At 41.9% G+C, this 13839-nt stretch overlaps 1 protein-coding gene across 2 annotated transcripts in view; it reads left to right on the top strand.

Annotated features, from left to right (window-relative positions):
• Positions 1–13839, top strand: part of VPS13C (vacuolar protein sorting 13 homolog C) — a 442250-nt gene that overhangs the window by 10121 nt on the left and 418290 nt on the right. For both annotated transcript variants that reach the window (XM_033920131.1, XM_033920132.1), the window contains exons 2-3: positions 2570–2613; positions 10844–10886. In XM_033920131.1, coding sequence (XP_033776022.1) covers positions 2570–2613; positions 10844–10886 — 87 coding nt within the window. The remainder of the gene's footprint in view (positions 1–2569; positions 2614–10843; positions 10887–13839) is intronic.

Genomic DNA, 13839 nt, shown 5'->3' on the forward strand with positions numbered 1-13839 from the left:
CTCTGTGCTACAGATTAAATGCTTGTCTATCAGAGAAAGAGAAATAAACAGATTTAGGGGTTGTTAAATATAGGTAAATTGTTCTTTGACTCCTCCCCCTCCAAGCTTCCTAGTAGCTGATGTTTGTGTGTGCAAAACTTTGGATCATGGCACAAGCAATCCATCCTTTTCCTATTTATGTGAAGCAGTGCATGACCAGAAGTGCTTTAAGAGATCCTGGTGTCATCATCTGTACGTTTTATCCTTTAAAAAATTTTTTTTATTCATTTTAAAGCCAAAAATAAGTGCAACATATTTTACAGACATTTTACACTTTAACAATACTTAAATTCTATCAAATTATATTTATGACAAATACATATATCATCCCCCCTTTATACATATCCAACAATTGCAATCTAATTAAAAGAATCTCCCCACCCACCTTGGACATGTATGATCAAAAGACAAAATCAACAATCACTCCTTACAGAATTCTGTCAATGGCTCCCAAACATCTATAAATTTCTTATAATGTCCCTGCTATATGGCCATCATATGCTCCATTTTAAAAATGTGGCATAGAGATTCCCACCAGAAAGTATAATTTAACCGATCCCAGTTTTCCCAATTCCTCAAAATAAATTGTATTGCACAATTACTGTAAATACCACAAATGTAATGAAACTAAACATGTTTGTAGAGGAACTACATGCTTTAAATTTTAAGGAAATATTCAGCTACCTGTATGTCTGCATTAGGTGCTAGTTAGTGATTGCGGGTAAGGACATTGACAAATAAACACCCAAGTACTGGTAAACAATTGTAGAAAAAGATGAGGAAACCAAATCTACTACTGTATTTGTAATTTCCTTCTCCCTTTTGGATCTGGAGCTTAATTGAAACCAGCCTCTACTGGACTGCAGTGAGCTTTTATAACCATCCAGAAGTGGTTCTGCAGTTTTTTTTTACATTCTCCTCCTAACTTGGCCCAACCATTGTTATGACAGCCCATGGCCAAAGACCACACACAATGGCTCTCTGGAACTAGGCTAATGGCAACGTCAGGTTTGGCCACCAAGTACCTGATGCACAAAACTCTGGTAACCATGTAAAAAAATACAGAGTTGAGAGGGATTTGTTTTGCCTGGCTATGCTCAGCACAAATAGCATGCACATTATATGCACACTATTTGTGCTGTGCAGCTTGGTTAAAGGGGGAGGAACTACGCCTGGTACCTGTGCAGAAGAGCAAATTGGTAGGAACAGTTCTTCTGTGCAGGCTCAGTGCAGCTTCTGATTGCTGGAGCTCATGAGCATTTTCTTTATTTGTGACTTGCCCAAGATCAAGCCCACACAATCATGCTGCTGAGGCAGGAGCTCAAACCATTGAACCACTCCTTGATGCTGTGTAGGGTTGTGCTTCAGCTCTGGTAAACAGCAGCAAACCAAAAAACTTCCAGCCTCGGATGTGGTTTGTTTGTTTTATGCTGCTGCTGTGGCTGCTGCTTACCAGAGCTCAAGCACAGTCCTATACAATGTGGAGGAATGGCTTAGTAGTTAAGAGTTCCTGCCTCAGCAGCCTGAGGTTGTGACTTGATCCTGAGCAAATTTAGAGTAATTTGAACGCAGTTGTTGTGCGTCTGTTTATGTCAGTGAATGTCCCGCTGCGGACATTCACTCGCATAACAGATGCATAAAGCAACTACCAGCAGCTCCAGACCTGCCAGAAAATTTTCCGGTAAGAGGCGGGTGTTCCCTTCTGTGCATACAGTATATTTTTATGAGTGCTAATTTTAATACTAATGAGTGCCTTGTAATGCATTGCTGCTACTGTGATTGGTAAAAGCCCCTGAGAACATTAGAAGCTGAGTTGCCTTATAAGTACAAGACTGGCTGCAACCAGTCGTACTTCCATGATAGACTTTAGAGCAGGGGTAGGGAACTCCGGTCCTCGAGAGCCATATTCCAGTCGGGTTTTCAGGATTTCCCCAATGAATATGCATGAGATCTATGTGCATGCACTGCTTTCAATGCATATTCATTGGGGAAATCCTGAAAACCCGACTGGAATACGGTTCTCGAGGACCGGAGTTCCCTACCCCTGCTTTAGAGCATCGGGGCCCATGTGTTGGCATTGAGCAAAATTCGGGACCCCGTTCACCACCCAGTGGAGTCAAACCCAGGACCTTCTGAATGGCAGTGCACTTTCCCCCTCCTTTACTAACACGTAGTGCGGGTTTTAGCGCTGGCAGCAGCGGTAACTGCTCCGACGCTCATAGAATTCCTATGAGCGTTGGAGCTGCCAGTGCTAAAACCCATGCTATGCATTAGTAAAGGAGGAGGTTTGTTTGTCACTGAGCTATCTAGTTGATTATAATACTGCAAGCTATTGGAAAATATCCGATGATAACCAAGAAAATTATTTCAGCTTTTATATAGGTCCTTCCCTTCTACCTATACACAAGTAGCTGATTCACCTTGCAATTAACATTGATTTTATTTACTGAGATTCTATGCCAAATCTATTTATTTCTAAAAGTAGCTTAGACATGTATTGATTTACAGAATCTTTTATTTAAATTTTTAGGAAATGTGGCACTGGAAAACCTTCAGATAAAGGAAAATGCCCTGGTAAGTATGAAATATTAAAGTTATAACCCATTATATAAAAGGTTTTATCTAAATTATATTTGTTATGTTATTTATTACATAGGATCACAAAAGGCAGAGCTAATTGAAGTATAAGAATAATCTTTAAGGAAAAAAAATGTTTTTTGTTTCATCATTTCATTTCTGTAGAGATTTAGAAGTGAGGGTCTAGCTTATTTTTGGCCTCACAGCAGAGTGTCGTGTGGCAAATGTTCAGATATCCGTTCAATTCCTATGGGTGTTGGAGCATTTACCGCACTGACCCATGATGCCGGATTTAGTAAAAGAGGGGGTTAATCATTTCTGTGAATAGGTTTCAAGAATTCATGCCATATAGACCTGAACTGCGATGGCTCTCAAGAAACTAGCCAAGGATGTATTGTAACATAGTAAATATTGGCAGTTAAAGACCTGAGTAGTCCATCCAGTCTGCCTAGCAATGTGGCCAGAGTTGAATCTGGCACTTTGCACAAGTTTCACGCCATGATTAAACACTGGCATACTTAATCTCCACATTCCTACCTCCAAAATGAGGTCTTACCAGAGTCTTATACAGAAGCATCAATACCTCCTTTTTGGTATCATCTGCAAAGAGGCAAATTTTGCCTGACAGCCCTTCAGTAATATTACTTATGAAAATGTTAAAAAGAACAGACCCAAGACCAGAACTTTGAGGCACACCACTTTCCTCAGAGCGATCTCCATTGACCACTACCCTCCGTCGTCTTCCACTCAACCAGTTTCTGACCAGCCCAACACTTTGGGACACATCCTGAGGGCACTCAGTTTATTTATTAGATGTCTGTGTGGAATACTGTCAAAGGCTTTACTAAAATCTGTAATGTAATGTAAAATCTAAATACACCACATCTAGTGTACGCCCTCTATCCAATTCTCTGGTCACCCAGTCAAAGAAATTGATCAGATTTGTCTGACAAGACCTATCTCTAGTGAATCCATGTTGCTGTGGTCCTGTAATCCACAAGATTCCAGAAACTTCACCATTCTCTGTTTTAAAAGCATTTCCATTAATTTTCTTATCACAGAAGTTGGACTTACTGGCCTGCAATTCCCTACTTCTTCCTTACTTCCACTTTTGTGAAGAGGGACCACATCTGCCCTTCTCCAGTCCTCTGGTACCACTCCCGACTCTAGAGAAGCATTGAAATGGTCAGTCAGCAGAGCCACCAGAACTTCCCTAAATTCCTTCAGCACCCTCGGATGTACACCATCCGGCCCCATAGCTTTATCTACTTTTAATTTAGCTAGCTCCTCACGAACATAACCCTCTTACCTTGTGTATTAGTCGGTCTGTAAGTCTATTTGTCTAACCCATTATTCTAAATTTTAAATTATATGTCTAAATATATGTTTTATATTTTTATCAATTTTGTACCTTGCTTAGTAAAACTAAATAAGCGATTCATCAAACTAAAATAAAACTTGAAACTTGATCAGGGTCTACCACTCTTCCATCCCTATTCACGCTTGTCTTCTGTGGTCCCGCTCCCAGCGCTTCAGCCGTGAGCACAGAACAGAAATATTTGTTAAGCAATACAGCGATTGAGTGGTCTTATTTGCTAGGTTGTGCTCACCAAATGCTATTCTGAAATAACCTTCCACATTATGGTTCTTAACATTTAGAGATCTACTTAGGTCTGGATCAGTAATTTCTGTTTAGATTATTTCTCTCAATTCCTCTAATTTGCTTATTGGGCCTGGGTTATAACAGTCCAGCAACAAAGTCTGCTTGACCTAAGTTCCATAACTTGTAGTTCCTAAAGCCGTTCCAAACCTAACTGTGACAGTGTTCCAAAGTAAGGGGCCTACTACTGATTAGGTCAAATGAGATTACATCCAGTAGATTTGTCTCTGCCAGAACTAAGCAATCAAGATTATTGCAGATATAATAGACTAAGTTGCAGTTGACAGTGGAGTATCTTGGTTTAACACTTTATGAATGGGTGTCTCAATTTTAAACTGGATGTGCCACATCACAGGAAGCCATGGCAATTTAATTAACACAGACAGGGAAAATGTGAGTTAAATGTGATAGCCAGGGTAAAAGATATGCTGCTGTATTTTGAGCTACCATTAACTCAAATGGAGAGAGGCAATAGTGGCAGACTTTAGAGTTAGATATCCTAGAATCTGGGATTTTTTTTTCTTTTGCTAAGTTCTTTATGGGGGCGTGGTTCTCCTCTGGGCTCTGTTGGGTATATGATACTCCAACAAAAGTAAAAGTCAAGAGACAGAATCCTCACCCCAGTAATTGCCTGATATACTTAATAACTTAGCAAGAGGTGCTGTTAGGTAGTCGGTTGTCTACATCTTTTCTTCTGTAATAAATGGTAAATCTTCTACAAATAATTTGTACTTGTCAGCTGTGAGTATACTATCTGTGAATGAGTACTTAGGGGCTGATTCTGCATAGGATGCCGGTCTCGATGCCTGCCCAAGAAGCGGCTGAGAATTGCATCTACCCAAACGGACATGCCTAACTCGACCTTTGTAGACATGACCGGCTCAGTGTTCGCAGCACGAATCCCTCCAATCAGCTGGGCTTTGAAGAGTCCTGCCGGCTGAGCTGATCGGATGGGGGGGGATGTGTTGGGGGGTTAATACTTCTGCTGTGATCAGCTGAGCCGGCTGCAGCAGAGGACCCCCTGACAGCATCCGCAAAATTGGCAGGAGGGATGCCTACTCCCTCATTGCGATTGGCAGGAGGGATGCCCACTCCCTCCTGCCACACACCCCCATCCACCGACATTCTCCCCCAACTGTCAACACCTCCTCCCTCGTACCTTTTTGAAGGAAGACTGGCTAGACGGATGCTTACTCCCTCCAGCCGGCATGCCCACCTCTTCAAAATGGCAGGTCTTCCCCTTCCTGTTTCATCCTGGGATGCACTGTGGAGGGTCCTAAGGCTTTGATTGGCTCAGATGCCTAAGGCCCCTGAGCCAGTCAGGGTCTTAGGGATGCAATGGGCATGTCCGAAGATTCCATACTAGACCCACTATTGCTTTTTAACATTTTATAAACGATATTGCTGAAGGATTGTCAGGCAAGATTTGCCTCTTTGCGAATGATACCAAAATCGGCAATAGAGTAGACACGCTGGATGGTATGAATAACATGAAGAAAGACCTGGCGAAGCTTGAAGAATGGTCTGAAATTTGGCAGCTAAAATTTAATGCTAAGAAATGCAAGGTCATGCATTTGGGCTGCAAAAACTCAGAGGGAACGGTTCAGTTTAGGGGTGAAGAACTTATGTGCACGACAGAAGAGCGGGGCTTGAATGTGATTGTATGTGATGATCTTAAGGTGGCCAAACAGGTTGAAAAGGTAATGACGAAAGCTAGAAGGATGCTAGGTTGCTTAGGGAGAGAGGTATGACCAGTAGGAAAAAGAAGGTATTGATGCCCCTGTATAAGACTTTGAGACCTCATTTAGAATATTGTGTACAATTCTGGAGGCCGCACCTTCAAAAAGATATAAAAAGAATGGAGTTGGCCCAGAGGAAGGCTACTAAAATAATAATAATAACTTTATTTTTCTATACAGCCATAGTCAGATGACTTCTAGGCGGTTCAACATCGAAAGAAGGCTGGACATTCAGCGAATTACAAATGCTTGAGGGGAAAGTTACAGAAGAAAGGGTAGTGGTGGAGGGAAATGTAAGAGGGGTTGAAAGTGAGAGGGAAAGTGAAAGGGGTAGGAATTGTCTGAAGATGCTTTGGGTTGAAGGGGGAAAAAGCGTAGTGAGCACGGATTGGTTTGTTTAGGTGATGAATTTGTCAAACAGAGTGGTTTTGATAGATTTTCGAAATGCATTGTAGGTCTGTCTGGTTTTATTTATGTAGTTTCCCAGCCAGGATTGTTGTCTGTTAGCTTGGAACATGAAGGTTCTGTCGAGGTAGGATTTGTATTTGCAGCCAGTAATTTTATGTAATGGTATGTGGTCTTCATCATAAGGCGTATGGGGACAGACTTAAAGATCTCAGTCTGTATACTTTGGAAGAAAGGCGGGAGAGGAGAGATGTGATAGAGACATTTAACATACGTAATGTAAATGCGCCTGAGTTGAGGCTCTTTCATTTGAAAGAAAACTCTGCAATGAGAGGGCATAGGATGAAGTTCAGAAGTGACAGGCTCCGGAGTAATCTAAGGAAATACTTTTTTACAGAAAGGGTGGTAGATGCAGGGTAGAAGAGGTGGTGGAGACAGAGACTGTGAATTCAAAAGGGCCTGGGATAGGCACGTGGGATCTCTCGGAGAGAGAAAGAGATAATGGTTACTGCGGATGGGCAGACTAAATGGGCCGTTTGGCCTTTATCTGCCCTCATGTTTCTATGTTTGTCACATGCTCTAGCAGAAAAATTTAGTGACTTGTAGATTAATGCGTGGTTATATGCAAATTAGCACAAAATTCATTAATGTGGTTGTATGGTACTTAAAAGATGTTGCCTGAGGGCCTCTGAAGCAGTGTGTAAAGGATCCCCCAAAAGCTGATACACAAGTGTGATTTTTTTTCCTGACGTTAAAAAGGAAATGCTATGACTTCCACACTATGTAAAAGTTAAAATTATCTGGTGTGGTGATAACCAGTGAAATGGTGTCCCAATTAGGTGCCATCGACTCATGTTCGAGTCCTAGCAACTTGACTTGCAGATCTAAAAAGAAATCGGTTTTGTGCTAGTCTGATAAGATTCTCCAGTGTCCTCCCCATGGTTGTTTTCAACATGTCCATCCGCCTGATTGCAGGTGTCCCAGACCCTCTTCTATTATAGAAACATATTGCCTAAATAGTTTTAAACCCACAGCTATAAAGCTTAATCACCTTTGCTTATTTAACCCCTTCTGTTAACACATAGAAGCCAATAATGTAGCATTATCTCCAAGGATAAACACATTCACATTAGAGAATGATGCGGAGAAAAAATTGGTCCCCGTCCTGTCCCTACAAACCATCTGATCACATCCGCACAAGCCTTGAATAGTTATGATTTTATATTGAACTTATTTTATTAAAGTAAAAAAAGAAACAATATTTATTCAGTGCATCCTACAATTCTATTCGAATTACAAGATAACATACATAATAAAATCACACACAAAAAAAATAACAAATTAATATAAGGTGTTTGGAGAACATCCCTAACTATCCAATAAGCTCACAATCTAACTAAAGCATTTGAATAAACAATTGCATACATATTATGGAAAAAAGAAGACCAAATAAATTTAATAATTTGAAAAGGTTATTAATAAAGAAGACCAAATAAAAGAATATTAAGTAAAGCATACAAAATAATACTAAGGGCTCCTTTTACAAAGGTGCGCTAGCGGTTTTAGTGTGCGCTAGCCACTACCGCCTCCTTTTAAGAAGGCAGTAGTTTTTTGGCTAGCGTGTGCTAATCTTGTGCGTGCGCTAAAAACGCTAGCGCACCTTCGTAAAAGGAGCCCTAAGTTAACCTATAGATCAAAAAAGAAGCGAAAAGAGAAATTTTAAAAAATTAACAGAAATAAACATGTCCATAATGAGTTAGGTTCCGAAAAGAAGATGTTATAAAAGAGATGGATCATCGTTATTATAGCTGGAGTCTGAATGTCTCCGAAGCTTAAGTGAAAAAATGTAAATGGCGATTCATTAAATGCTGCAGAATAACAATCTCTCTCATAGAATCCAACCTATGGCTTTACCAAGTCCAGAGCAAGCAGGAGCAGTGTAACTCAGGTGGAGGGAAAAGCTGGCACAGAAACGGAGAAATGGCCCATACCTCACCAGATCCACTGCCATAGTATCGAAAAGGAGGGCCACGAACCTTATAGCCGGTAGCTGTGCATAGAGCAGATCTTCAGACCACCAGATATTCTGTACAATTGTCATTTTATAAATCACAAATAATAGAGTAAGGATCAATAAAACCCCTGTCTCCCATCTCCTCCCCCTCCACTCTTAAGAAAACTAAAGTGAAATTACTACAGAATAATACATAGAAAAATCAAGCTAACGGAATACTTCAGTTATACACGGCAGGAATAGTGTTAGGGGAGTGCAACTAGGGCAACTGCCCCCTAGTCAGAGGGAGCCCTAAGCCAGCTGGAAGCTAAAGAAGCACTGCCTTGGTTTTGAGGTCCCCCAGTTATGCCTAACACCAGCTCTAGCAGGATACATATTTCAAATCTGATATAGTCTAATTACAAAATAGAAAATAAAATTATTTTTTTCTTCCTTTTTGTTGTCCCGTCATTTTATTCTTCACATCACATTGGTCGCAGGTTCTAGTTTCTGTTTCTTTCTTTCTTAAGTCACTTACCAGGGTCTACTGACCATTTCACATGTCTTCTTTCCCCATGCTCACCATTCATCTTCCATCTCTGTGTATGTTATTTCCCCATGTTCACATATCTTCTGTCTTCTATACTTTCCTTTCTAGTGTTTCCCCTGTGCCCATCTCCCTGCTTTCATAATCAATACTATTGTGTCCCTATCCCCTTTGTGTCAATCCTATTGTGTCAATCCTCTGTGTCCCTATGCCCCCCTCCCAAGTCCAACATTTCTCTTCTGTGTTCCTCTTCTCACTCATGTCTAGCCATCTTCTCTCTGGTGTCCATATACCCTCCTTTGTCTTGCATTGCCCCATTGACTGTCCATATATGACCCCCAGGCATCATTCCCCTTTTGTGTTCAGGCCCTCTGTCCAAAAATAGCCAATTGAGAGACTATTCTGAAGCTTCGAGCATCTTTGCTGCTTTTGTGATGTAGGCCTGGCATACTAAAGGATTTTTTTCCTCTAATTTTGGACTCTTGTTTATGGTGACGGGACAAAAGCGCGCTGGACAAAGCCGCGCTGACATTTCCGCACAGACAATTGCACGTAAGACTCCAGTGCGCCGCTGTAAAAGTTAATTTTAAAGAGCTCCGATGGGGATGTGGGGGGGGGGGGGAACCCTCCCTTTACTTAATACTGTTCGTGCTGCCGTTGGGGGTGGGTGGGTGGTGCAACCCCCCACATTATACAGAAAACTTAACTTTTTCCTAAAAATCAGGAAAAAGTTGTTTCCTCTATAATGGGGGGTTCCAACCGGTATTGTTCTGTGAAGTGGTGTGAGAGCCTGAAGAGCTTGGTGGGTCTGGATAGAGCGTATGAGAAGCAGTGAAGTTGAAACCCCTGACGCAGCAACCAGAGCGAAACGGAGGGTTCCCCATCGGGTTCAGTGGCTGCAGGGCCCAGGAGGTGAAGGATTGAGAGATCCTGGATGCCGAAGCAGCTAAGTTGTTCTCTTTTTTTGCTGTGTTCCACGCTGAATCCTGGACTATTTTGCTACAGTGCTGATTTACCCATTTTTTTCACAACTGAGAGCTATGTTTTGTAACATCTCCCTGCAGGCTACCATAGAGCTTTTTCTACTGGTTCTATATTTTGGAGTACAGGATTAGCCTTGAAAGGTGGAGTTTTTTGCCAGATGAAGCTGAACTGAGGCTTTTTCTCCACCTTTCTTTCCTTTCTTTTTCCGTTACTACCTGTTGTGTGATTGGTTTGTGTGTGTGTGAAATTAAAGCCTGTTAGTGTTGCAGAGGGGAGGTTTGTTGTCCATATGGGGTTCTAATTTAGAGGTAATATTATTGGGGTTCCAACCCCCCAAAATCCCCCCTCCCCAATGGCAGCGCGAACACTATTAAGTAAACTGTGGGGGTTCCGCCCTCACACCTCCCCGTCAGAGCTCTTTAAAATTAACTTTTCCGTTGGCACGCTGGAGTCTTGCGCCCAATTGTCTGGGCTCAAATGTGGCTTTGTCCTGTTTGCGAATGACTATGAACTCTCGTTTACTGAAATGTGGTAAGATTTTTTTGGTTACCATTTTTTGGTTACTCATTAACTGTTAGGGGTATACCCAGTAGTTTCTCATTCAGTTAATTGAGAGGACATGTTGACTATGCAGTGCTTCTGTGCAACTGTGTTGGTGTTATCTGCTGCAGGAACTGCTGCTTTGTTAACAGTGCAGTTGCTGCCCATTGCATGCTCTCTTCCATTTAAATGTGACAGTTTCCTGGGTTAAAAGCTAATGTAGCTTAATAAATAGTTATCCCTTTGAGCCTACAGGGAAAAATGCTTAGTATCTTTGCTCCATAGTGGAAACAACTTTTGCTTCCTCAAATATTTATTTTAATATCTGTCATAATTCTCTTTTTTTTTTTTTCTTCCAGAGTGAACTGGATGTGCCTTTTAGAGTGAAGGCTGGACAAATAGGTGAGCAAATGATTAATAATGAAGACCTGTCCATTTCAATAATTTTGACATTTTGTCAAAGTTTTATGATAATAACTTGTTTCTGAGCTACATATAGGGGGAAATTCTATAGATGGCATCTAAAAATATGGTGCAGGAAAAATAATGCTTAGCGCTATTCTATAAACCGTGCCTCTGGAACACCTTTCTCCTGTACCATGGAATTTGCCTCCGTTGTTTCTTTATTTCCCTTGCATTATTGTTAATAAAAATGAAATGATATATAAATGTACCCATCCCCCTGGAGCAAATTCAGTATTAAACCAAGAATATTTTCTCCCTTCTAATAGTTGTTCCCACACTGCCCTCCATGCTCATAAAGTGGTTGCTTCTAAAGTACCTATAATTCTATCTTTAGAGGGAACCCAAGGCAGATGCATAAGAGGAACAGTCTTTGCCTCATCCTGTTCAACGTCTACCCACAGTTCACACTGCTGGGCTCGTCATTCCAGCAGAGCCTGAAGCTGAGCTGCTTGTTAATATTTTTGCAAGCACGGAACCGCTAACCCTCCCGCTTTCTTGCCCAGACAAAGTATCCATCTCCCAACTGTAGGATGCTTATGTTCCCAAATGAAGGCCAAAATATGTTTCTGTAAATTCTCCTTAACAGGCCGAATAGGTTTTCAGGTTTGCTATATCACAGCTTTCCACAATAGTATGCAAATCCAATAGAGTTCTTAAATGAATTTTATCATGACCACAAAATTGCAAAGAGTATTCTTAGTGGTATTTAGAGTTTGTCATTTTAGTGTTTTAAGAGTCATCAGGGATTCAAGACAAGGTTGCATAAGTTCCTACTGGAACAGAACATACACAAGTAAGGCTAGACTCAAATAGGTCGTGAGCGGACTGATGGGCACGATGGACCACTAGTCTGACCCAGCAACGGCAAATCTTATGTTCTTATATACAGGATATCAAATTCATGGACCTCTTTACCGCTAACGCTTCCTCATCGGCTCATACACTATATATAGGAATCTTATTATCAAAAACTTATGTCATTCAAATTCTCAAATCTAGCTTATGAGCTTAAATGAGTAGTTTAAATGAGACTTCTTATTTTTGAAGCCCTGGTTTAGATGTTAGCTAATACCAGGGGCAGAAAAATGCCAATGCCGACATGCATGTTTCGTATGCAACGGTATTGCTTCAGGGTGCAGCAATATAATTTCAGTTGATAGAATTTTTAAACATGGTGGGCATCAACGCTGATCCAGCAAACAAGTCTCCAGCACCTTCCTTCCTACCCAAATCACCAACACCTGAAATAAAAACAACAGCTGGAGTAAAATCATTATCTTAACCAGAGGTGTCCAACCCAAGGCCTGTGGTCCGTATGCCCGGCAAAGTGTTTTGTGTGGCCTGGCTTGAAATTAGTGCTGCCTGATTCACTGATTCAAATCAATTCACCGATTCACTGTGGTGAATTGATTCATTTCCTTAAAAAATTGGACTCACCAATTCAGTGAGTCCTGAGTCTCTTGTAAAGCAGCAGTGGTGGTGTACAGGCTGCTCCTGGCCTGCCCACCATGGCCTTCCCTATGCCGCACCACTGATGACATCACTGATGACACGGCAGAGAGAAGCCCTGGTGGGCAGGCTGAAAACAACCTATTTACCGCTGCTGTTTTAGTAGGCCCAAAAGTTGCTGTCTCGAGAGAGGGGGAGGGGTCGATTGGAAAGTGCTGTACAGGGGGATGGGAGGGAGAGATGGAAAACTTCTGTACAGGGGGATATGAGGGAGAAAGGAATGGAATTCCCTTTTCACTCGCTGCACCGGCCATGTCGTCATCCTTTCACCTCTTCCCCTGTGCCACCAACTTTTCTTCCTCTCCTCCTCTGTACCTCCAAGGTTTGGTTCTTCGGTTCACCATATCAGCAGCAATTCCCACATGCTGCCTGCCACTGACCCTGGAAGTCTCTCCATGGCAGAATTTGTTTTTCCTTCCCTGGAAGGAGTATAAAGATAAGAAAAAAAAGACCAAGGCCCAGATGCACTAAAGCCAGTGATCATCGCTAAACTTGTTTTAACAGCTTTAGCAAGATCACTTTTACTGACCCGATGCAGAAAATGGCTCATCGCGTGGTTTTCTGCATGATCGCTCATTCCCCGATCCAATCATGCAAATAAGCTCATTAACACTGAAATGCCATATAAACTAGTAGAGCAATTGATGCTCTAACATGGCTTCCCAATGCACTAAAAAAAGTGATCACTTTTAAGCGATCCAAAAAAGCGACTGGTCAAGTCCAGTCGCTTACCTGTCTAACCTTTTTTTAATAGGCACAGATGGTGTGCATGTTACACATGCACCATATCTGCTCTGAGCCAATCGGGGCCTTAGGCCCCTCCTCATTCATCACAAGTGATGCACTGGGATGAGCCGAAGGCCCTGATTTTTTTTTGGGAGGGAGGGGGAGAAGGGGAGGGCTTCCTTTGGCAGGAGGGAGTGGGCTTTCTTTCTGCCAATTTTCTTTCGCGGGGGGAGGGCAGCACAGCAGGAAGAAATGGGCATTCCTCCTGCCAATTTTCACTGCTGCCGGGGTGTATCATTTCATGGTGGCGGTTCGTGGGGAGGGCCATCATAAGTGGGGAGGGGGGTGCTTTTTTCTTTTCTTTTTTTTAAATGGGGTAGATATTGTATGTGTGTAACATGCACAGCATCTGTGCCCATTAAAAAAAAAAAAAATAAATAAAAGGTTTCCTGTCCCAAACAGCTGAGTGGCAGGAGGCTGCTTCCACTGCCTCAGCTGTTCGGGATTTCCTTTCTGGCTGCGCATGTATGAGAGTCTCTTTCACAGTGCTCAGTCAGAGGCCAAGTGAAGCATTTGCATGCAAACATTTTAGGGCATCAGTAGCTCTCTTTGAATCTGACAAAAAATCGTATCGGAGAGACCCACACGATCTTTC

The sequence above is a fragment of the Geotrypetes seraphini genome, chromosome 14 (genome assembly GCF_902459505.1).
Source record: "Geotrypetes seraphini chromosome 14, aGeoSer1.1, whole genome shotgun sequence".
NCBI lineage: Eukaryota > Metazoa > Chordata > Amphibia > Gymnophiona > Dermophiidae > Geotrypetes > Geotrypetes seraphini.